The 25,417-nt window shown below is 31.9% G+C and overlaps 5 protein-coding genes across 7 annotated transcripts; 2 read left to right on the forward strand and 3 right to left on the reverse strand.

Annotated features, from left to right (window-relative positions):
• Positions 1-85: 85 nt before the first annotated feature.
• Positions 86-3,482, forward strand: LOC149492403 (protein ACCUMULATION AND REPLICATION OF CHLOROPLASTS 3, chloroplastic-like; the record flags this gene model as incomplete). The annotated part of the gene is given in 7 exon segments (XM_089715866.1): positions 86-364; positions 489-577; positions 703-1,094; positions 1,564-1,668; positions 1,790-1,927; positions 2,664-2,830; positions 3,083-3,482. Coding segments are annotated over 7 exon segments (1,243 nt in total), but the record flags the coding sequence as incomplete, so codon positions are not given.
• Positions 3,483-6,318: 2,836 nt separating this feature from the next.
• LOC105634204 (endonuclease V family protein) lies at positions 6,319-8,763 on the reverse strand. The gene is made up of 9 exons (XM_012217026.4): positions 8,411-8,763; positions 8,051-8,336; positions 7,802-7,864; positions 7,673-7,712; positions 7,367-7,431; positions 7,144-7,257; positions 6,914-7,042; positions 6,788-6,844; positions 6,319-6,720 (listed from the first exon to the last, which is right to left on the reverse strand). The coding sequence occupies exons 1-9, from the start codon at positions 8,470-8,472 to the stop codon at positions 6,424-6,426; spliced, it is 1,113 nt and encodes a 370-aa protein (XP_012072416.1). The 5' UTR covers positions 8,473-8,763; the 3' UTR covers positions 6,319-6,423.
• Positions 8,764-9,332: 569 nt separating this feature from the next.
• Positions 9,333-15,522, reverse strand: LOC105634203 (uncharacterized). Of its 2 annotated transcripts, none has more exons than XM_012217025.4 (12): positions 14,968-15,522; positions 14,573-14,825; positions 14,333-14,395; positions 14,153-14,192; positions 13,635-13,699; positions 13,287-13,403; positions 12,551-12,679; positions 11,594-11,665; positions 10,941-10,994; positions 10,034-10,288; positions 9,854-9,914; positions 9,333-9,712 (listed from the first exon to the last, which is right to left on the reverse strand). In XM_012217025.4, the coding sequence occupies exons 1-11, from the start codon at positions 15,054-15,056 to the stop codon at positions 9,858-9,860; spliced, it is 1,194 nt and encodes a 397-aa protein (XP_012072415.1). In that variant the 5' UTR covers positions 15,057-15,522; the 3' UTR covers positions 9,333-9,712; positions 9,854-9,857. The 2 variants fall into 2 exon arrangements, with proteins under 2 accessions (XP_012072415.1, XP_012072413.1); XM_012217023.4 differs by having other exon boundaries at positions 9,333-9,768; positions 14,968-15,521.
• A 1,674-nt stretch (positions 15,523-17,196) lies between these two features.
• LOC105634202 (uncharacterized protein At4g15970) lies at positions 17,197-20,906 on the reverse strand. Of its 2 annotated transcripts, XM_012217021.4 has the most exons (5): positions 20,399-20,904; positions 19,727-20,092; positions 18,482-18,963; positions 18,238-18,356; positions 17,197-17,470 (listed from the first exon to the last, which is right to left on the reverse strand). In XM_012217021.4, the coding sequence occupies exons 1-4, from the start codon at positions 20,675-20,677 to the stop codon at positions 18,290-18,292; spliced, it is 1,194 nt and encodes a 397-aa protein (XP_012072411.1). In that variant the 5' UTR covers positions 20,678-20,904; the 3' UTR covers positions 17,197-17,470; positions 18,238-18,289. The 2 variants fall into 2 exon arrangements, with proteins under 2 accessions (XP_012072411.1, XP_012072412.1); XM_012217022.4 differs by lacking the exon at positions 18,238-18,356 and having other exon boundaries at positions 20,399-20,906.
• Positions 20,907-23,187: 2,281 nt separating this feature from the next.
• On the forward strand, positions 23,188-25,038 carry LOC149492404 (uncharacterized; the record flags this gene model as incomplete). The annotated part of the gene is given in 4 exon segments (XM_089716078.1): positions 23,188-23,537; positions 23,625-23,671; positions 24,606-24,753; positions 24,861-25,038. Coding segments are annotated over 4 exon segments (620 nt in total), but the record flags the coding sequence as incomplete, so codon positions are not given.
• Between the last annotated feature and the right edge of the window lie 379 nt (positions 25,039-25,417).

A 25,417-nucleotide genomic window follows, 5' to 3' on the forward strand; every position in this document is an offset into this window, starting at 1 on the left:
TCAGTTTCAGATTATGAATCAAATGTTTGGCTGGGTTGTGGATTCTTGTTAATATGTTCTGATGTAATTTTTATGTCAATACCAGTTGCAACAAAGTGCAGACTCCTCAGAGAAGTAGCTTATTGTCCAGACTGGCCAAGCACTTCCCGTTCTTTTTTAATATTTTAAGGGGACACCACAAACAATCGGATAAAAATGAAGGAATCAACGGACTTGAAGACGTTCCCGAGACAATAAATTCACCAGACTCTGGTGCAATGGAAAGTAAAGTTGCTATAGACAGTACCACCAATGATATTGATGAACAACTAGAGGAACATGATACACTGCCAAGCAACAATTACTATGATATCTATGGGTCAAGGTCTGGTTGGTTCTTCTGCCCATAGCTTTGACCTTTTAGTTACTTTGAAATTTCTCTGCCAAAGACGAGCCACCAATTTTCTGAACTTCTCTCTCCCTCTCTCTGCATCGTTTTTCTATGTCAGGAGTTACAACGATGAAGATGAAGACAATGAGATTGACTTTTTAGATACTAGGATGGAGTCCTCTGATGATTATGATCAAAGTACTGAAGGTAGCACCAAAATGTTACTTTGAGTTATTTTTGTATCATTGCTTTGCAATTCCATCTGCCATGGTGTACATTTGACAGCCATCATTAATTTGTTTGTATAATTCTGTTCATATTATATTCTGTAGAAACTCCTGCTCTCCAAAGGAAGCCACTTGCTAGTTGGAACTTGGGACCAGGATATCAGATTGCACAACAGTGGGCCAAAGAAAGAGCTGGAGCTTCTTCAATGCTTGACAACCTAAGCATCTTCTGCCTTCCAGTTGGTGTAAGGCCTTCAGGAGAGTTTAAAGAGGGTCTGAATATCTCATATTCTGCAGAATTCCCAGATCCAAAAGTTGAGGATGTTGTCAAAGAACACAAGCTTAATTCCAGCATCTCTTCTTGGGGTGCATTGACAGATGCAGGTTTTCTGTTAGTAAGAGATTTTTATAATAATGCATCTACAACGTTAAGGGGTAGAAATGCTGATGTACCCAAAAAGCAAGGAGTTCTCTCTGTTCGTGCAGCATCCATGCTGGTAATCTACTCATTATACAATATAAAGTTGTTGCACTTTTTACACCTTAGATTGTTTTGCAATAGTTATAACTTATTTCAAAATTTCAACACAAAAAATGATATTTATAAGACCTGTCTATCCTTTATTTAAACCATTTTATGACTTACATCATATGTTGAAGGATAGTCTGGGAAATATATGCAGTTTGAGCATCTTTTTTCACAGAAATAAATAAGTGACCATTCATCAGTTCTCTTTTCTCTCTCTTACATCATCCTTTTCTTTCTATCTCTTTTCTAGTTACCAAACAGCGGTAGAGGCCCTTGATGTCCAGAGGTCCTAACAAATTATATATTTTCTTCTTGATATTTTGGTGCTAAAAAATTTAACCTAATGAAATATATATGATATTCTAGTTTTTGCTGGTGCATCTAATATGTACTTTTCAGCACTAGGAATTTTGTTCTGATTGTCTAGTTCCATGCAGGAAGCTGAGCGAGATTCCCCAAAAAGGTGGAGACCTATTAGGGAGATGCAGTACAGGGGAGGAGTATATAGAGGGAGATGTCAAGGAGGTCTTCCTGAAGGAAAGGTACTAAGCTATCTCTCTATTAACACTTTGGCGAAACTTTGTTATGGAGGATATTTGTCTTGGTAGTTTTTTTTTTTTAAAAAAAAAAATCAAGTGCCAGTTTCTGAGTCAATTTATACAGGGTCGGCTTATCCTTGAAGATGGAAGCATATATGATGGTATGTGGCGTTATGGTAAGAGATCAGGTCCAGGTGCATTCTACTTCAGCAATGGAGATGTGTTCCAGGGGTCATGGAGGGATGATGTGATGCATGGCAAGGTCTAATCTCCTCCTTTTCCCTTTAAACTTTTGAGCGATAACTTCTGAATTAAGATGGCACAGTGTGATCAGCTGTATCAATTTATATCATGTCATATTTTCTGTATTTATTTGTGACAGCATATTTCTTTGCCAAATTATTCACCATTGATTCTTAATCATTGCATTAAAACCACGTCTTGTTGCTTCTCTAGCACGGCTGCCTTTTTTTGGGTCTGCTCATTTCCTTTTCAGAAGATTTTTAGGAAAGTCAATGGAAAAGAAATAAATAAATATATATATGAATGCATGAAAATGCTTTTGGGGGATGAACTACACCTATTACACTTACAGTAGGTGGTTATGGATAACACTGTAGTATTGGAAATGTTGTAGAAAGTTTTACTAAAGATAATAGAGGCATTACTCTAAAATAAGCACATGGCATATGCATGCAGGTGCACACACATCAACAAACACAAAAAACTGTGCATGTTTATTTATGTACATACATGTGCATGCATATCTATCTTTGTTTCAGCTTCTGACATGGTGGTCATTCTCCTATGTCCTGTATCCTTGTCTTGTTTTTGTCCCGATTTGTACTAGTTATGAGGTCAGTTCGCTGTAGCTGAATTTACTGCAATGTTTCCCTACATCTATTGCTGCAAATTCTGTGGTGAACCTTTTATTATTGGTGATGGAAACAAATAAATTTTCTCATATGAATTCAAGTTAAACGTTTGACACAATGTAGGGTTGGTTTTATTTCCACTCGGGAGATCGATGGTTCGCAAACTTTTGGAAGGGAAAGGCCAATGGTGAAAGCCGTTTCTATTCAAAGTCTGGTGAAGTCTTTTTTGGCCAATTTCAAGATGGGTGGCGACATGGCCACTTTCTCTGTATTGATGTTGATGGGGCAAGGTCAGTATTCATTTCATTATGAATGCGTATATACTGAAAATGTGTTGACCATCTACAGATGGCATTCAAAGTTTAATCACACTGCTTGTATTAAATATGTGTGCACTGTGCACTAGTCCATTTAATATTTAATTGAAGGAATATTACAATGGAAAAGGCTTCGAATGTACGAGGTGTATTCTACCTCTGCAGTTTCAGCATTGCTGCCTGGTGTATGCTTATATTTATCACATCAATGCTTTGTGATTACAGGCGTGTTGAGACGTGGGACGAGGGTATTCTTGTAAGCTGGAAGCGTCTGGACTCTGATAGTGATGCTGGATGAAAAAATTACATAAATCATTTATTTTTTTTTAAAAAATCTCTTTTTACCTTTATTTGTATATTCCTTATCTATTTCACTTGCTAATTAGTAGATGTTTTGCAGGCATGCTGCAATCCTCAATTTTGGATCTTTGGTAATAAGTTTTTAGTGTTGCTCTGAGTCTGTTTATTGTTGTTTGGTTGTTTACATGTTGGGACTAGGCTGATAATTTTTTTTTGGGTGGAACCTCCGGATTAATCCCACTTGGCGTATACAGCGTCGCATATGATTCTGTTATACAGCCCGATTCAGCACTCGTGATTAAAATTTTTTCGCTTCAATTTTACACTTGACATAGTCCGTTATTGGGCTTCCAGAATTATTTTTGCACTTCTGATCTGTTAAATTTTCAGCATTTAAATTTCTTTTATTTTTAGTATCGACAAAATCTTTTGATTAAAACTTCTAGCTAGTAGTTATATTTAATTAATTGCATGTGAATTATATTATTATATAATCCTTCCGTCTCATTTTTTCTGTATAGTTTGACAATACACATTAAAAATTTAGTCAATAAAAATTATTTTCTCCTGTTTTACCTTTAACTTATTTATAAAAGTCATTTATTTAATATAGAATCATAAAAGTTATCATGGGAAAATAATTGTTTATATATATAAATTTATAAACTTTATAAACATTTTGAAACATCAAAAAAGGAATAACAAGTAAACAAGATGAACGGATACAGTATATATTTAAAAGGAATGTCAAAGCACTCTTCTCGTGAGAGTGTTTTTACATTTCTACCCTTAGATATACATAATATCATTAATTATATTTTAATCCCATAATGTTTCTTAATATCTTTTTATTATTCTTTAATAAAATTCTTGCTACAATACTATTTTACCCATTTAATCCTTTGACAGTTATGTAATTACATTCATGTCCAATATTATTTCTCTATTTAATTTTTGTACCATTAATTTAGATAAAAAAATTATTAATGACTAACTTTCTTCGTTAATATAACTTATTTCTGTACGTTTTTATTTTTTAAAATGCAATTAATCAATAAATGTCATATGTCTTCCCTCATAATTTGAAAATCTTTAGAAGGTAAAATTACCATACAAAATTTAAAAATTTTATATTAATGCCGAAACTATTTTTACCATTAGATTTAAAGTAGTTAAATATAAACCATTAGATTCAAAATGGCTCTAATAACTTATTACGTATATAATATGTTATCAAAAACAAAATATTTATTTTCATTATTAAATATAATTGTCACCATTTAATTGTATAAATAAAAAGTTTACTCTTTTCGACACAATTATAAAAATAAAAGTTTTAAAGATCAAATAATTATCTAATATATCAAATTTTATTAGCCCAAAATTTATTTATGTTATTATTAAAACATTTATCATGTGTTTATGCAATTGAAATTATATTATATATACATGAAATCCTATTGCCATCTTAATAGAATAGTTTTTAATTAATAAAATTAAATTATATAATAACTTAAATATCTGACTTATAAAATCTCTCACTTTTGTAAAGTCTAATTATATAAATTGAACCATATAAATAATATCTTATGACTTCTTATTAATTATAGTTTTTACTTCAAATTTGTTTATATTTTTTAAAATAATACATTATATATTATATCAGAATTAATACAAAATTTTAAATTTTTGAACATTTTAATAAGGTATTAAAATCATTTGTAATTTTTTATAAAAATAATTATCTAAAATTATTGTTTGTTATGCTTAAAAGTTTTTTCTAGAATTCTATATTTACATTAAAACCAATTTGTTAATAATTTTTTTGTACGTAAAATAATACAGTTCATATCTCATATAAAATTATTGATACGTAAGGATTTATTTTTATCTTCAAAATAAAGTTCTTCACATTTTATAGGAAAAAAGAACAAGGAAAATTTATGAGAAAAAATTTAAAAATTTTGATAAAATGAACATATAATTGAATTTAACAAGTATTGATTACTTGCAATAGTAGGTTAAATTTGACAAATGGCACAAAAAGAGATGGGTGCAAAATTTTGAAATTCTGGATCGTAGAAGAAACCATTTTTAGAATTTGAAAATTTTAGTAGTTCATGTATATACATATTATTGTTAACATTAATTACTCTCAATATATCATTTGCAACAAATAATTATCCATCAAATATTAATTATTAAATATTGATAATAGTTTTTTAATAAAATAATATTATTTGATACCTTATCTAAATCCAAGAATAATAATATGTATATGAATTTATATTTTTATGTCCTTTTTTTATCTAAATTGATTCAAATTAAAATTGTAAAGATAAAAAATTAATAAACATTAGTTTTGATTTTATTTACATAAATTGCCCATTTTCATTTGAGAAATATCATATATCTAATAGATTTACATTAAAAGACTTTTATTTTGTATATGAATATTAAAAAATTGTAATTGAGATATTAAATATATAAAATATTAATTTTACTCAAAACAATGAGTTATAAAATTATAATGAATAAATTACTTAAAGATAATAGATACAACATAAATTTTGACCTTTATCATATTTAAATGTACATATCAGTTAGTATAAATTTTAAAAAAAACAAAAAAATTTTTTTACTGTTTGTAGTACCTCATTTATTTATTTGTGAACATTATGAATATAAATTGTCTTTAATTATTATCTAAATAATAAATTAATGATGAAATTAATTTCATTAATTATTATTGTTGTTTTTTAAAAATATTTTAAAATTATTATATATTGACAAGAAAATTGCATTGTTAAAAAATTTATAATGAAGTTGTGTCAATTAAGACAAACGATTATATATGTACAAGATAATACCAATATACTATTACAGTTTCTTATATAATTACATATACAAGATAATGTCAATATATTATTTATAACGTTGACAAGTTAAATTATTATGTACAAAGTCAATATGTACAAAGTCAATAAATATAAAATATCGTGTATAAGTTTTTATTATAAAGTATCATATTTCATTATATCAGGACAATTTTAAAATTATATTTATAAATATATAATTTATTATAATTAACCTGCGCATAGCCCGGACTCTTTTTAAACTGCATTAAGTTATCTAGTTAGTTATGTCATTTAACAACATAATTTGAGTGTAGAAACAAAACAAGTCATTCTCATTAATACAATGTATCTAGTAGCTTTACAGTTGCTCAAAATTTAATCAACTCAGTAGCTAGTTATTTAATTAGCTTAAGCTAAGGTCAACTTCTCAAGAAGTTTCAGCAGTCTTTTTCCGTTGGAAATAAGAAAGTCTTCAAGCCTCATAGCAATAAGCTGTTCCTCAGAAAGAGGAAAGTTGTCATAATGAACTTTCTTGATTAAGAAACTCCTGAAGATCTCACATTCATCAGTTGAATGCAAATCTGTCAAGTGCCATCTACAAAACCTCTCCAATCCATCGCGGTATATCGGAAACCCCAAGACACCAGAACTCGCCATGTCATTGAACAAATTAATGGCAGTAGTAGTTTTCCAAGATGTCTCTGCCTGCATAAAATGCAAGTTAATACATTCATATCAACCTTATATCAGAGGAAGAGCATCTTTCTCTTACCAGATTTAACAAGTAATGTTTGTTCTTTCGGATGTATTCTCTTGATAATAAATCAGCCTGCGGTTAATAAAAAGAACATCAATCATTATGAACATAGGCTTTCAAATAGTACTAGGTTAGTTCTACCTGTCGGACAGGCTCCGGCAAATGATACTTGCGAGTGATTTTCGCAATTTTGATGGCGGTATCTAGCGATACACGATGACCAATTGAAATATATATGGGATCAAGTGATCCTCTTGTTGATCTCATTGCCTGTTATTAAAGAGAAATTAGAAAAAAGGCATAAAATTAGATGCAGTATTGCAGTGTACTTGAATATACAAAACTAGATGTTATGGTGATGAATCTCTTACTGCTCCCCATATACACCCGGAATTTCCAGTCAATTTAACAAAATCTTCAACTCTTCCTCTGGCTTGAAGAAGGTCTCTCACTTCTTCTTCATTAAGACCATCCACATAGTGCAGCTGAAGCACAAGAACTCAGAAATATGTCATCATTAAACATTAAAATAAAGGAAAAATATTGGCTTGTTTTTGGACAAGGGACTTGATTATTAGTATACTCAGAACTTACATTCTTTCCCACCCCAATGGTGGGAAGATTTGCGAGAACACCTAGATGACAAGCCAAGCCAAAACCTGTATATATATATATATATATATATATATATAATTTTTGGTTTAACAAATATTTTCCAATGTGAAAAAGTATCGGTGAAATGTTTATAGTAGAGATTGTGGGTGACAAACATATAGCAAGTTAAACAAAGGGACAAAGTTCAAGTCTTTTTGCTTATCTGCATACTCTCGTACATAAAAAATTTTCTCCTATTCGATAAATTATATATATATATATAGAGAGAGAGAGAGAGAGACTTGCCTCGAGGATGAAGCATGCCATTTCCATCCACCATTATCACCTGTTAGCAAAGACCATAGAAAAATGGCAGAACATACAAAATGATTTTTTGAAAAAAATGCAATTTTTTAGTGTATACGAGAGAGTCACCTGCGGGTAGTAAGGATTTCGACTGTTTTTCATTTTCTCAATAAGTGGTAAAAGTATTGGCACCTAACACAAGAAAATATATATATATATAAAGACATTAAATCAGCATAGCTATTCTGCTACAATTTGCTTCAAAGTGGCATAAAAAACTAGAAAAGAAATGACAATCACATAAAATAGAGTGAAGGGTTTAAAATACTAGTAAAGCAAAATTAGATTGTTTTCAAAATTGAATGAGAAATTGCAAACCTCTCTAAAGGCAAGAAAGCCAGCAATATAAGGGACACGGAGACGAACAAGAGAGTAATCTTGATAAACAACTCGAAAACTTTGAAGATCCAAAACAATGAGTGATCCACATGCAACAGATGGGTCTTCTTTCAAGAAACTCACATCAACCCCACCCACATACTTCAACAAAACTTGATCACCACCATTTTTATCAAGAGTGGCATTGGTTCTTGATGCTGATGTGGGTAGTTTCCAATCAAAATCATCCTCCTGGATCAGTTCTCTTTTAAGTGAATATTGTGTCCTGCAATCAAGAAATAGCCACGTCAAGAATCAATAAACAAGACTTTAGGGTTGAGAAAGTGATGAAAAACCTACTGTAGCCAGCTGGGTGTCTTTGATATTGATGGCGAGGATGATCCTTCTCCTCCTCGATACATTTTTACAGAAGTTAATTGAGATTTTGATTTTGAATATTTGATAAAAATGTCTGTAAAATTGCCATTTTTGGTCTCAGTCTTCAGAAGTCGAGCAAAGTATTAGCCATCAGTTCTTGCTACCTTCCTGTTAAATGTGGCGTCTTGACTTTCCACTTTTCAGTCGTTGAAGTTCAGAGGTTGCTTTACTTTACCTTCCTATTAAGTAAACTCATTTTCTTTTCCTATATTTTCTTTCCAAAGAAAATCTAACGACTATTTTTTTTTTTTATATTTGTTTCTTTCCCCTTTAATACAGTTCAGTGATTGGGTTACACTTGTGCAAGTTAATCCTGTCATTTTATACATACATGCAAGGTTATTTACGATTTCTATTTCCTAAGAATTTCTTGGTGGGGTTTTCCATTAAAGGTCTCCTAGTTTTCTGTCTCGCCACAGCAATACAGGGGACGTTGCTGTTTACGAACTTTCCTGACTTGCTACGATACACTTTGTCAATACGTACATTTTACTACGTAACAAAAAGGACAAGCAGCACTAAGAAAGCCAGTACTATTTTTTTTTATCCACAATCTGTTGTCCATGTCAACATTTCAATAAGATTTATAGTCTGAAATAATTTGGTAAAAATCATTTTACTATTATGTTATATAAATTGAAGTTACATTATTTATTTATTACAAATTGAATTAGTGGTAAATTGAAGAAACGAAGAATGAAATTAACTCAAACTTTCCCTTGAAAGACTATTGAACGGGAACTTGATATGGGCAGCTTTAATTGCAAGACCATATTTAAGCGTTCTACTCAGGCTACTTGTTGATTCAAATTAGTGAAATACATTTCATAGGAAACTATTTCAATTTCTTATAAGATCTTTATATAATTATATGTTACGATAAAAGTTTGATACACCACGGAAAGTGGAAACACAGAATGGATCTGGAATAAGTACAATTCTTTCCAATATACACACTCTCACCTGCACTCAAGCCAACACGATTTTGTTTTTTCACAACACAATGTTATGAAATTTCCAAGAATCTAAAATGTGAAGAACACAATATTTTACAATCACAATGGCGTACAATGTGGAAAACGATATCCCTGCAAGAGAGAGAGAGAGAGAGAGAGAGAGAGAGCGAGAGAGAGAGCGCAAGATAAAAGATCAAACAAAAGTTTGAAGCAGATGTTGCAAGAATTGAGGAACTATAATCTTTGAATTCTCTCCCTGCAATTCCATCTAATGAATCCAAGAACAACATCATTTAAGTTAAGTTCATGGCATAAAAGCTATCCCTGCATAAAGCATTAGCAAACTGCAAAGTCACCACATCATTAACCTTTCATTAATGGTAAAGCATGCTTTCAAATATATTGTTACCTTTTCAATCATGCAACTCCTTTCGTACCCAGGCATACTCACGATTGTTTTCCCAGTTGCACTGCAGTAAAAGTCAATGCCAAAGGTATTTTCAAACATCCCTATTCCACAAGGGGAAAACTGGAAGAATCAAATTAATGCTTTGGTTTCTGTTATTAAAAGAGGCAAAAGAATCCTTACCCGCCCTCTTCCTCTACCTTGCCCTATAAATCTTCCTTTGCCCCTACCTCTATCATATCCTCTCCCATTAGACTTTGCTTCCTCTATTTTCTTAATTTGTCCGCTCTCTTGCTCTCTCTGTCCTTTCCCTCCCTTATCAACTTCTCTTTTTTCTTGCCATCGTCCCCCTCCTCTCCCTTGGCCTCTACTTCTCCCTTGCAATGTACCTGGGCCTATTTCAGCTAAGCCATTTTGCCCTTCACCAGGGTTTTCACTCTGTCAAAACACACAAAAAGTAGAGATTAGATAAATCGGATATAGTTAATTTAAATTAGAGTATTGGGAAAAAATGTTTAATTGACTGAGAAAATGCGATGGTTCCTAATTGTTTAAAGTACAATTCACTTGGCACATCATAAATCTAGCAAGTCCGTGGACCATGGCAGTGACTAATGCACAAAGATTTTAGCATAAAAGAATGTTTTTTCCAATTTAGATAACAATTGGTTAACTAACAAAGGACTGGCACAAGCAGTCTCACAGCACAGTTGAGATTGGCAGGCAATGCAAAGCCTATGGCGTAAGAAGAACAAAATGGCAAGTCATGTGGAAGCCATGCAAGTGCTTAAAGAAAGTGCCACAGTGGACATGCTTCTAATTCATGATCAGCTGCTAAAAGCATGGTCTAATGAAGTAACCAATGAGCTTAATTCAGCTTTGATCAGCCTCTCAAAAATTGGAGCAGTCTTTTTTCCATCAGAAACCAGGAAATCCTTAAACCTCAGAGCAAAAATTGACTGCTGAGCAAAAGCAAAATTTCCATGAGAAACTTGCTTGATGAGGACTTCCTGAATATCTGGCACCAAACATTGTGTCTATGAAGTGCAACCATCAAAGTAAATGAGAAACCTCATGGCACAGAACTTACCGAGTCACTGAAGAGATGATTACCAGTGAGAGTTTTCCAAGATGCTCTTGGTTCCTGTATAAAGATCAAAATAATTAGAGTTAACATTGGCTACATTCAGATCAATCATACTAGGACAAGGATCACAACCAGTTTCCATCACATCATGCATAGGAAGTTGGGGCCTTTCCCTTCAATTTGATTCAGATCTAAAATTTCTATAAGAGAAAATGACAAATATAAAAGAACAAAGAAGAAGAAGAACAACAACTACTACTTTGCCAAGTTATCTGTTTTTGACTAAAACTTCTAATTTTGTCAATTTTCATCATGCACTATACATTTGTAACAACTATAGAGGAACTGTGGCACACGTTACTCTTCATAGGAATCTCAATTGGCAAAATATTTCAGTGCTAAACTAATTGAGGTTCTATCGTTGGGCATAATCTTCAAGACCTCACAGAAGATCTGGAGTTGCAATCTTCCCAGAAGAAGTCTTATCACTTTTTTCACCTCCCCAGACAAGAATATCCGTTCCAATTTTCTAATGTTCCATTTTCATCTTACTTTCAACTTATTTTATCAATTATCATTACTATTACACTCTATTAGCAATTAACAATTTCACTTAAAACAAATAAATAGACACAATAAAATAAAAGCCATCATACCAGATTCAAACAATTAAATTGTTTCAATATTTGTTGAGGATTCTGGACATAACCCCTCGATCTTTTATCAGCCTGCATTTAAATCTAAACAGTCACTAGGCAGATCAACCATTCTAGTTCCACAACATGATAAGCAAGTGGGAGTTCAAGTTTATGGATGACCAGTTACATGAAAAGAGCATTATCACCAACAATTTAATCAACCCATGTCCCACCTTCCAACTTGTACAAAAGATTAAATATAGATCTATTAATTAAGATAAGGATCTTTCAAAAATATAAACTTGTTCAACCCCCATGATAACTGAGGTCCATGTGTTGCAATTTTTGGACATAGTACAGAAATGCCTTGCAATGCTTGAACTCATTAAACAATTAACTATAAATACTTGCCAGTCATCAAGTTTGGAATCATCTACCTAGTCAACGATTAGTGAAGAGGATTTCCTACTTACTAGCCAAGTCATACTGTTTCCCAACCATACTATGCATGCTAAGTTCAACTTTTCAAGTTAATAAACTAGAAACAAACCTTCACTGTCCAAAAGAATTTAGAAAATAGGTGATCTGCCAGCATTGAGTGCTTAGCTTCACAATCAAATAAAACAAAGGAAGCAGAAGATCTATATCAGAGATTTCTGGAAATATGGCATCAGAGCTTTCATTTAACAGCTATCACAATTGTGCATTTGATATGTCAACCAAAAAGCAAAACTATGAAGATAAGCGGACAAGTTAAACATAAAATGCAATAATAACAGTACTTCTAAAAGAACCAGTAGCCTATTTATTTGTCCAGTCAACAAGTAACATGACCAAAACTATCAAACTAGCAGTACAAAGGCTAAAGATGGTGAATGCCGACTCTCAGTTTATACATGGTCTCTCTGTTTTGTTGTAAGTTCCAAACCATTCCAAAAAAGGACAAAAATGAGTAAGTTGATTTTTAAGCTTCACCTGTCGGATGGGCTCTGGCACACGATACTTGCAGGTCATTTTAACAATTTCAATGGCAGTGTCAAGTGATATACGGAAACCAATTGATATAAATATAGGTTTCACCGAGCCCTCAGTTGATCTCATTGCCTGTTAAAGAAACCAAATAATAATAAGGTTAACTTGAAGCACATTGCTGTGAAGCAAACTTCTGAAGAAGAGAATATTAAAGCATTAAGTACCAAAACAGATGTCTCAACATTTTATCAACTTCATTAAGTTCAAATGACATGTCTGTGACAGTTATAGATGCTCACTATAAAGCCAGCACTTCAAGATCTTTGAGGAACATGGGATAAAATAATTCTAAAGCACCTAGACCAGCTTGGCGCTGAACTGCACATTTTTCATATGTAATAATCTATCCAGGGAGCAACTAGAATCCACAATCAATTAAAAGGAAACTTCTCATAATAACTGCGACAAGTTAACAAACATAGGAATAATATATAATGATATAAATGGTCAAGTCCAAACAATATTTGATATTCCATGATTAGGAAGCTTTAATTTCAATAAAATGGTATACAAAGTCAAGAAAGGGATCCCATCTTAATTGAAACAAGGAAAAGAGGAGGAAAGGGGAAAAATAAAATAAATAACATCCATTTAAATGGTAAAAGCACTCACACACTCAAACCAATATGATATATCTAAATGCTCTTGAAAAGAAGAAAACAGATGCCAAATATCTTACCGCTCCATATACGCGCCCAGAGCGTCCTGTCAAAGTAATAAAAGTTTCACCACTTTTTTCTTTGTCCTGAAGACATTTTCTCACTCCACGTTCAGTAAGGCCATCCACACAGTGCAGCTAAAACATATTGAAAGTGGAAACTTCTAATGATTAAGCCCTTAAAAATGAACACCAAATGTGAGGACTTATTCTTGAGACAGAAAAACGCCAATTTGAAGTTTTTCGGTCACAGATCAGCAGGAAAATAGAAAACTTAATAGGAAAATATTCACAATTGAAATTAAGTAATACTACGAAGGAAGAAACTCTAAGGAACTTGATTTTTTACTAGAAAAAATCGTAACTCACTTTTTTTCCAATTCCAATGGTGGGAAGATTAGCCAAAACGCCTAGATGACAAGCCAAGCCAAAGCCTACATAAAAAAGTTTTATGGTTTATATATAGATACTCTCCAATGGAGCAAAATATAGGTAAGAACCTTCTATTTATGGAGTATAAATAGGTTTAATAAATTGTTGAAACTCTAGAATTTGCACTGATTTGTGTCATATATAAACACATGAAAAAATAAATACACACATGAAAGCCACTGGTTCAACATCTAGACTCTCCCCTCATAGAACAGAATAAATATATAATGATATTGTAGAAACTCTAGAATTTGTACTGATGTGGGCCACATATATAAACACATGAAAAAATAAATACGCATATGAAAGCCAAAGGTTCAACATCTAGACTCTACCCTCAAAAAACAGAATAAATATATAATGACTGAACTATTTTCTTGAGTGAGCTTTAATTAATATGTGATGCTTGATAAGGAACTGAATGTTTCAAGAAGAAGAACAGAAAAGAGACTTGCCTCGAGGATGTAGTATTCCATTACCATCAACCATTACCAACTGTGGACCAGAAAAAGAGAGCCTCATGTCAAAGAGTTTTAAATTCTCTAGCATATGGCAAGGTGATAAGAAAAGCAAGCAGTATGGGACATTAGCAGTTAAGGGGAAAAAATGTATAATGCATTGACTAAAGGAGTCACCTGTGGGTAGTAAGTACTATTATTGTTTTTCATCTTTTCAAGAAGCTGTAGAAGTACTGGAGCCTGAATTAGGGAAGAAAAACAGAAAGCATCTAGATCATTCTCAACACTTCAAAACAATTTGGATAAAAGATCAATTGTATGCATATCACAATATAGAAAAAAGGGTGTCACAATAAAACAAAAGCAGTTATATCATCTGAATAAAATTATAAAACAGAAAGAAGAGAAATGGTGAACCAGGAAGCCAGCAATATAAGGAACATGAAGCTTGACATGAGCAGAATCTTGGTACACGACTTTACTAGTTTGAAAATCCAGAACAACAAGTGTCCCACAAGCAATGGATTGGTCTTCCTTCAAGCAGCTCACGTCAACCCCACCAATATACTTTAAGACCACTTGATCAGCTTCTTCACCACTGGATGATGCGGGTAACTTCCATGCGAAATCATCCTCAGTGATCAATCTCTGCTTAAGCGAATATTGAATCCTGCAAAATTACCCATATGGGATCGTGGTAAGCAATTTGACTCGGATTGGACAATTCATCAAACAGAAGCTAGTCAACTAAAAACATGATCTGATCACAAACGAGAATTAAAGAAATTTCAATAATCTGTATAGTTACAAACTCTTTCCATCTCTGCAAAATGTCTGATGTTGAATTGGAAGTTGACGCTGATGATGAAGATGGTGAGGCTTCTTCTCCTCCACCGTTCATTTTCTTTTTCCACAAATTAGTACTAGTACAGTATTTAAGCTCAATTGCTGTTAAATCTCAAATGCTGCAGTTCTTCGATCTTCACAAGGTATAAAACCGTACCTAATACCCACTAACAACCATTTAACACTAAACTGTCATTACCTGATTCTCCAATTTCCTTTTCAGCCATAATAGAAAAAGGAACTAAACATTAAAAAAAGAAAAAAAGAGAAAAACAATCTCATTTCCTCCCTTTTTCTTTTTCTCTTTTTCCAGGAAAATTCAAAAGACAATACTGCAACTTTTTTCTGTTTTTTTTTTTACTTGATGCTCTACCTTCCTGGTACAGTTAACTGTATTGCCAATCCACGATTGCCTGATCAGAAATATGACAAATTTGAACTTCGAAATTCATCCGGTGAGCAGAAATGTTTTCTCGGCGGTAAAAAATTTTCATATCAAACAATTCGTTAAAATCAATTACAAAAAATCCAGCCTCATAATCAACCGTCCTATGAATGCGTAGACATTAATATAATTTATTTTATATACATCATATGTGGATTAATAAAAATTTTGAAGATTAAAGTTGTTACTTTAAAAATAATTAATCTAACAATCAACAATTTATTTTTTTCATAAATTAAATAACTTAATGGGTATAAATTCATAAAATTTATTTGTGTATCTGAAAATTTTTTAATTTAATATAAGTGAAAATAAATTCATGAAATTGACTAACTAAAATAATAATTAAAAATTTATCTCTTAATAAATTAAATAATTTATTTTGTATAGATTGCATATAATTTGTTTGTGTATCTAAAAAAAATAAAAGTGAAAATAATTTCATGCATAAACAAACTTTGAATGAGTAAAGATTTGCATTATATTTCTTAAAGTTTCTTAATATTTTAAGTAAATATTATACTTAATATTTTGATTACTAAATATAAAATTTATTCATAATTATAAAAATATTTATTAATAAAATTCATGTGAAAATGAATAAATTATATATATACATATATGTGTGTGCCGCGCCAAACAAACATGACATAGATTAGATATGAGAGATTAGAGTTTAATTAAAAAAAGAGAAAAAAAACTATATTGGTGATATATTTGTTTATTTCAAATTTAATTTAGCATAAAACTTTTTTTTTTTTTCCACATGCGTGAAACGGCAGTGACTCGCTTTAATTTAAATTACAAAATTTAATTGAAAATATTTAAAATATAACATCATGATTCAAAAATAGTAATGATTCAAATATCACCGGTATAGAATTTCCCTCTTCAATATTAAAAAGAAAAAAAATAAAAGATATTTCATGCATTTTTAACTTTTATAATGAGATCACAAACTTATTAGTAGTACCTAAATGCATAGTGAGTGTAATTCTTGAATTTTTGAATATTTTTATACTTCCATAATTCTCTTCATTTTGAGATAATTGAAATTCATATTTTTCTTTTCTAATCATTAACATTTTATTGCAGCAAATGTACAAAAGCATTTTTCTTTTTTCGTTTTTTTTTTACTAGTCAACACTTATCAGTATTGTTAAATCATCATCCTACCGTTATGACTAATGAGCATGTCAGAAAACAATTGGATAGGGAAGAGCGACGCCCTTCGACCCATTGATAAAACTTGAAAAAGCCACAAATTTTAGGTGAAACGGATCGTTTTCACTTTTCACCGTCGAAAGTAATGATAATGAAGGACAATTATATAAGCTGAATTATATAAAATATGAGAAAATAAATGAAAGATCACCAATATTGCTGTCCATGACCGTTCGATGTTCACATTTTCTTTCCGTCTTTAGCCATTCTGTTGTCGAATACAAGGGATATGAAACGTAAAACGACAGTCATTACGAAATCATTTCAAGGGTCACCACCGATTGCTAGTGCCAAGCACACAAATGATGCCATCTCCATAGCCTAAAAAGAAAAACCTGACTACGACTTTTTGGTACTACCTACCTCTCACAGATTTAAGGACAGCTTGAACAACCACCAAAACATAATTTCAGCTGAACAAGAGTCTTTTTATTTCTTGTTTTTGTTACTCTAGGAGAGATGAATAAAAAGCAACTTGATGCTATTTCTAACAGACATAATGCAGATGCATAAAATCCAAAGCAAATGACAAAAAAATATTTGAAACCATTGATAAGAATGAAGGAATACTATAGCCACATGAATTCTTTGTAATTAACAAAACTCTACCAATATATTCCACAATGATTAACGCAAATATTTTTTACATGTATGGGCTTACCAATTAGATTGGCTTGTTTCAGAGTAAAAAGTTAGAGGAAAGTTTTGCTTCAAAATCCTGTCTTTCACCATTCTGTTGATACCTGAATTAGACAATATATTTGGATCTCCTTCATGAAGTTCAACTTCAATGTAAAAATCTGTAAATGCAACATAAAAAAAATATAATTATTATCATAGTCAATTTTCCTAAATATCATTTGATGTTTCTCTATCAAGATCAATAAGCTCAGGTTAAAAGATTAGCATTATAAAAAGATCACTAAGCAATATTCCAAGTGACCCATGACCTAAGAAGATACGACACTGAATACGAGGTATGAAGACCAACGTTGCTAAGGCTGTCATGGTAGAGAGGTGTAGACTCTTAAGGCTGGGGAATTAATTACACGCTCCAACAAATAATTGATACCAGAATAAACTTTTTTTGGTTTCCAAAATAAGTCCAAACTTTGAGTTGCATCTCTTCCCTAGAAATGGAGAAGCATAAACCTAACACAAGAATCAGTGAGTAGGGACTTCATATGTCTTCACACTTAAAGAACACAAGGAAGTTCAGGCGTTTAAGAAGTTGAATGATCCTAACATATCACACTTAAGGAAATGACAGAATCAATGTTTGGCAGAAGCCTGTGGCCATCTCTCATTGTTAGAGACGCAACCTCAAACATGGCACTCTGTGGAGTCCTTTTTTTTTTTTTTTTTTTTTTTTGAAACTTAGTCTTATCTTGTTTCTATTTTGTCTTCCACTATTTGCCCTGATCTTTAGTGTGCTTGTACAATTCCAACATACATACTTTTGCCATTTCAGTGAATTTAATTCTTCAAGAATCTATACATTTATGGATGCATGCATACAAACATACAGGAAAGATATCCCGACATGCATCATAGCCCAAAACTTTACCTTCTCACTTTGCTCAAGGATCAAAAGTTCCTCCACTTCATATCAATTTCACTCATTTTTGCAGTCCTTGGTGAACACTACTATTCTTAGGAGAATCATAACGCCGAAGGGAATCAAGACTGAAAAGTTTTTTAGAGAGCAAAATTCATTTAGGGGGAGAAAAGGTCAAAATAATGGAATCTTAAAAGCAAGTTCACAAAATTAATTTAAATTCAGATAAGGCAAGATAAAAATGTTATCACACCTGCAGTTCTGTGGGACCCTCCACGACACAATCAATGATCTCTTCATGCTCGGTGGCAAAGACAAAAAATGCATCCAATCTTGAAGCATAACTCTAAGATCATGAAGCTTGCTATCCAAACCAAAACAGCAATTCGCATGCATTGTACAAACTAAACTTAAATCTTTGCTTGGTTCACACAGTCCACCAAAGTAAGCAGTGTCAAGGAATCTCATCTTTAATCCAAGATCCTCAACAAATGAATCAAACTTGATAAAATTAAGTACATCCTGATCATGATAACCAGGATAAGTCTCCCGAGAAGAGTACCAGAACTTGTAAAATTCTATTGACCGGTTATTGGATCTCACAAAGTTAAACCCACCATTGGGTTTGTTCTCGATATTAACAGAACTCCCTGTGAAATGATCACACGCAATCTGGAAATCTGCATCTGAATAAAACCGAGGAAACGGATCCCTGAACCACATGACATCAGCATCCTGGAGAAAGAACAGAATTGATATTAGATATACAAAAAATAATCTTGCGAAATTGAGTGGATCAGGACAAGATGCATATGATTGTCTATAGACATGTCAGCATCAATACAGTGGAATGTCGAAAAGGCTGGTAACAACCCCCCAACTTCCCCCTCTCCTTTACAAGTATGGAATCCATGATTCGAATATGATTTTGCATCTCACTTGCGACTTGAATGGCAGTGATTCATATACAGTCATTTTCACATAGCTCAGGGTTCAAATTACAACCAAATTATGAATATACAACAGCTTATTCATAATTATATAACTTACAAGGCAGTTCATAAATGTTTCAAACCAATACCTTTATGTTGAGTTTGGACAAAGTATTTGACAAGAAAATATTTGTACATAACAGTAAATAAGATTCCTAGGCATATATATATGAATGACAAAAAGTATAAAAAAGATATAATCACAAATTCAAATCAAATATGTTTCAGATTAATAAATCTAGTCAAGTAAAGATTGTAATGAACTCCATTCTAACAAATAAAACTAAAGTTAGTATTCAAATCCTCCATTTGCAGCTCTTCTAGTTGAATAAAACCCTTTTTTTGTGGTTTCTTAAGTGAATAATTCAAACTGCAATGATTATCATACCTCAAATAATAGCTAAAAGAAGCAAAAGAATCATAGAGATGAACAGAACCATTTAATGCATGTTATCAAGTCCGATTATGCCATTATGAACTATTACAAGTGTAAAAGAGATGATTACCGTAAAAACAAAATTATAACCCAGCTCAAGAACAGATCGTAAGAAGTCAATTCTTCTCCACATCATCTTCACATATGCAGGAGTCATAAAGTAAGCTTCCTTGCGAAAATCAATCCCCTCCGTAACAAGAGCAAAGCAATGAATATGCAATTCCATACAGCGTGTATATGCCTTCTGATCCAATGCAATAATCACTAAGTGGTTCAATAGCCTACGAGTATGCACCCCTATTCTAAAGCTCGCCAAGAAGAGATCAACAATTGAATTTGGGGCTGCCCATGCTTCGTTTAAAGTAGTCAAAATAACAGTTTTATCTTCCATGGCTGCATCTTCCAATACATTCTCAAGCTTTTGCTCATTTCTTACCTACATTAGCAACAATCAATAAAACATCTAGAGCTATAAAACCATAGACCATAACTAACAATTAACACTACTTCACTTACTAACGTGCGCCAAATTAAAACAAATTTTGAAAAAAAAAAAAAAAAAAGTAGAAACCAAAGATATTCCGCTGTCCATCGTGCGCCTCAGAGTTCATATTTGCTAAATAGCACCTTCTAATCATTAAAATGTACGGATATGGATTCGCTAACCATAATTTTGCCATTAACGAGCTAAATTCAAACTTAATTAATACTAATTAATCAAAGGAGTAAAAAATGTACTTACAGGAACAGAATCGTTATCAAAAACTAGAGAAGGGAAAATGTGCGGGAAAGAAACAGAGGAACCGGAGGGAAATGAGAGGAAACGAAGAGAATCGGCGGCTCGATAAAGAAGCAAACAAGAAATACACAAAACAGCAAAGACGAGCACGGCGCGAGGAATGGCGGATTCCGGCAACATGTTAAAGGTGGCGGAGAAGTTGTAGACTGGCCTTGAACGGAGTAGCCTGGCCGGCAAGGGTCGTCTGTGGTTGTACAATCTGAACAATGGTCCGCGATTCATCGGGCAGCATGGCTTAGTGCGGTATTTATAGTCGGTTACAGAGAAAAAGAGTGGCGATATGATATATAAATTTGAAATGGATTATTAATTAGTATTGACGTTGTGATCTATAAGGGTGATTTTGGGGAGCGAGTGTATCAGATATCAGTTTGCTGTTCGGCAGTTCAGCAATAATGATAATTAATGAGGGAGGATCCTGACGCTTCCCTTTTCCGGTTTATGTATGGGGAGATGTAACTATCTAATTAACCGACAGTTTTTTTTTTATATATATTTGTTTATTGCTTTCTAAATTAATTCATGATAGACACATACTTCTTTTTCGTGTCTACTTACTATTTTAATAAGTTAGTATATTAAATCTCTATTATATTCCTATTTAATATTAATTGCTAAAAATAGCATTTTTATTTATCAATTTCAGTTTTTAATGTCATTATTAATGAATATATATCATATTAATCATAAGAATGTACACGCAAATTTACATTTTTTAACTAAAATAACTAATTTTTCTTAATTGAACGGAGGGAATAATTTTTTTTATTTTTTTTATTTATACCGCATTGTCTTTAGTCCATTAGACTAAGCTTAATCTTGCTCACACCATTATATTATTATATCATTATCATCATTATCATTATATATAATAAAGGAAAATATGGATTTTTATTACATATTGACATAACACTTCCTTTAAAAGAGAGTCTCTAATATTTGAGTATTTGAATATAACTAATTTAAGGAAAAATTGTAGGTTTTTGAACAAAAAAATTATATTTGAGTTTTATTGCTCTATTAATTAATGTCTTCATACTCTCCATTTATGGCTTTTAAACATAACGTGTCTTGATATTCTCTTATAATTTTTATGTATTTTAAATACTATAGCTCTTTAAAAATTAACTCTCTCTAATTTATGAGTTCTACGACTTTTAAACGTAATAGTTTTTTGTGTTCTTTTTTATTACGATTTATGAATTTTATAGATTTTATAACTTTAAAAATAATAGTTTTTTAGTATTTTTTTTTTTACGAGTTTTACAAAGAGAATCATGAATGCTGATGTGACACTCACTCCCTTTAGAGAGTGAAACCATATAAAATTTAAGTACTTTGATTTTAAATTATCTAGAAAAATTTGAAGATTTTGGAGAGAAAAAATGCCACCTTTGCCTCTCTCTAATTTATTACTTTAAACATAATTCTTGAATAGTAACTCTTTCAAGACTACTCTCTAATTTAAACATAATGGCTCGTAAAATTCGCGTATAGTTTTAAATTCTCAATTAGTTCTATATTAGAAGGTTAGGAGTGTTTGGAATAAAATTTACAAAAATTAATTTTGAGATAAAATTTTAATATTAAATTTGGTCTATATTGATGTTGGAGTGAAAAAATATATTAGTTATAAGCATTTTGGCTCAACAAAGGCAAAAATAAATACTTGCAACTAATGTTATTTTTTGCATGTGCCACATTAATTTTGAGATAAACTTTTAACATTAAGTTTATTTTAATATAACTAAAAATAAATATTTATAACTAATGTCAGTTTTTACATGTACCTTAATCTAATAAAATGATGACATAGCCATTTTAATTTGAATTTTTTTTTTTTGTCTTTTTATTTTTCTTCACCTATCATCTTAAGAATCATATTTCACTTTAATTAGCATACAAATTTTTAATTCTACATGATAATATTTAAATTTAAATCATGAAATATTATGTAGCATTGCGAAGCATGGAAGACCGCCTAATGAGGTCTATAAAAGAGAATCAATCCCAACTTAGACTTTTTACCTTCACAAAAATCGAAAGTCAAACATTTAATTTTTAATATTACTTAAAGAATGTGAGTTCTTTCCACTTAAATCAATATAGCTAAAATTAATTTGCCTCGTGACCTTTCTTTATGAAAATATAATTAATTCCTTGATTTTCTACTAATACTTTCCTTTTTCAAAAATACAACTCAATTTTTAATTCTTTAGCACATTTTTAATATACCTTGTTATTAATAATATAAGTAAAATTTGTAATGTTATTCAAATACTAATAATTTCAGTTTTCTTTTCTTTAAATTATCGAGCCAAAGATTACTGGGTTGATTAATTTGAATTAACAGACAAGCTCACTAAAGGAGCAAAGACAAAATAAAAAATGCGGAAAAATGCAGGACTCAAACTCGATAAGAAAACGTCTCATCTCACTTTTTAAAGTAGTTCCTCAATTTTTTTATTAATTAATAAAACTAGTGATATCATTGAAATTCTTTAAAATAATAAAATATTTTTTCCTTTTCCTGTAACAATTAAAATTGATAATATCATTAAAATTATTTCAAGTAATAAAAAATTATTTCAGAATATATCCTTCGATTCAAATTTGCTGAAGCAGAGTTCTCCAATTGGGTAGGGACAATATCTCACATCGACAAAAATAAGGCCCAATAACCAATGGGCTATAACAGTAATCAGAAGCCCAAGATGGACTATCTCTCTGTAATTCTCTCCCAGCTCCACCAAAACCAAGCGAAGAAGGGTTTTTGAAAGGTCTCTGTAACTGGAAGCTCGACGATAGAAAACTGAAGTAAAAGAAGACATCTCAATGGCTGAAGAAGAACAAGAAGAAACCAAGAAAGGGGAAAGAGAATCAAGATCAGAAAATCAAAATGAAAAAGAAGCAGCAGCAGAAAGAGAAGAGCTTAAAGACCAAGAGAAGGACAGCGAAACAAAAACAATGAAGCCATGGGAACAACATGCAGCAGTCATAAACTTAGCTCGTTTTGATTACAATGCACCTTCTGCTTTTCTTAATCGCTCTCACTCTGGCTTTCTTGTCACCTGCTCTATCAGTATGTTCGTTCCTCTTCATTAATTTTCAGTTTCTTTGTCCAGATTGAAATTTGAGTTCTAAAATGTTTCTTTTGTTCTTATATCAGAGAGGGAAAAAAGTGCCACTAAAGAAGTAATGTCTATCCTTGAAAAGGTAATTTTCTTGCTGCTAAGATTTTGAGTTTTGAACTCTTTCTTTCCTTTGATTGCGATGTTGTATTTTGTATGATGGTTCATATATTGCTTGATTTAGGAGGTTGGTATCTAAGTTGGAAACTAACCTTTAAGCTATTTCTCCGATGACAACAATAGCAGACTCTTTGGCTTACGGGAAAGTGTATTTGATATTCATTAATTCATGTTGCCCTGATTTATCTTTGCCTTTATGTTTCATCAGGTTAGAAAGTTTAAGTGATTTTGATTATCATATTTACAGTTTGCACGTGATACCATACCTTTATTGTTAGATGATTGAACTTCAGTTTTTCATTTGAACATTTTTTTTTGTCTAGAAGTTATCAGGAAGTTGCAAGTCTGAAACCAATTTGTTTGATAGTGGTGCAGCTGGTGCTGCTGCTACCCTGAAAGGAGATTTTGTCCAGTTCAATTTCTTTGGTAGAATGCATGGCTTAACAGTGCCATTTAGCTTATTTAGGTGTTTTTCAATTTCTTTGGTAGAATGCATGGCTTAACAGTGCCATTTAGCTTATTTTGGTGTTTCTTTAGTGTTGATCAGTAGCATTTTGCAATCTCATGGTTGGGATGGCAAGTTTTCCAATTATTAGAATGTTGAGAGGGCGCTTACAACTTCAATGAAAATGTAATTTTATCATTCCGAGGAAGTGATAGTGTTACTTTTTCTTGCACATGGTTTGGGTTCAGTTCAACAGGGAAAAAATGTCGACCCTTTTAACTTGTTCAGCTCCCTTGGCAATTTGCTTGATGAATTAGATGAGGACTGAAGTACACTTTCTTTTTGTCCTTTTGGAGTTTCTTCTGAAATATAACTACTGGCCTTGAAAGATATCACTTCTTGGAAATATATTTTTCTTTCAATATTAATACTTTGAGTTTGCGCTATTTTGCAGTATATTGCGTCCCATAACTGTGGGACCCCTGAATGTTTGGAAAGCTGTAGTGCCAGCCAAAGCACTAAGAGAAGGAAAATATCAATTGATCAAATAGGTGGGACATGTGCTGAAGGCAAGAAAGGCAAGAGCATTAATGATGGTAAAGGTAAAAGTATTTTAACCAAGAAAATGGGAGTTATGAATATGAATCAATCTTCATGAGTTGTTGGATTTTTTTCATTTTGTGATATCACTTGTATATCCTGATGATAGATGGGCTTGCAAAAGAGACAGATTCAATGGAAGAAAGAAGTTTTGCACTTTCTCTGGTCAAGTTGACAAGGAGCGGTTTGCTCCTTCTGACCTTTGTTGGAGAAAATTCCCCCAGCACTGTGGACATTTTATCAAATATTTTTCAGCGTCTCAATTCTGGGAGTTTAAAGTCACCTCTGTATGTTATCAACATGACTGGTAGATTTTTGTTGTCTTTTCTTACGAAAAGCATGGTTTTGTGAAGATCTTCAATAAATGTGAACTTGTTCCTTCTTTGTATGTTTGTATGTGCTCACATTTCTTCAACTAGATGTCGTTAAAATGTGATACTTTCTCTGGTATTCATATTTGTTATTCATCTGCGATGTTGCTGTCCATCTCCTCAACAGATGATACTATGTGTCATCCAACAGTCAGTTCCTTCCTTTATCTTTAAAAAATGTTATGTATCAAATATAGCTTGTTATCCTTTTTATCGCATCATGAACCTTTTCTCCATGTTTGTGATTTGCATTTGATCACATGTTGTGAGATGATAACATCTTCAAATGTATATA

Source organism: Jatropha curcas, chromosome 11 (assembly GCF_041381405.1).
Source record: "Jatropha curcas cultivar XTBG-Jc1 chromosome 11, XTBG_Jcur_1.0, whole genome shotgun sequence".
In the NCBI taxonomy this organism is placed as follows: Eukaryota; Viridiplantae; Streptophyta; class Magnoliopsida; order Malpighiales; family Euphorbiaceae; genus Jatropha; species Jatropha curcas.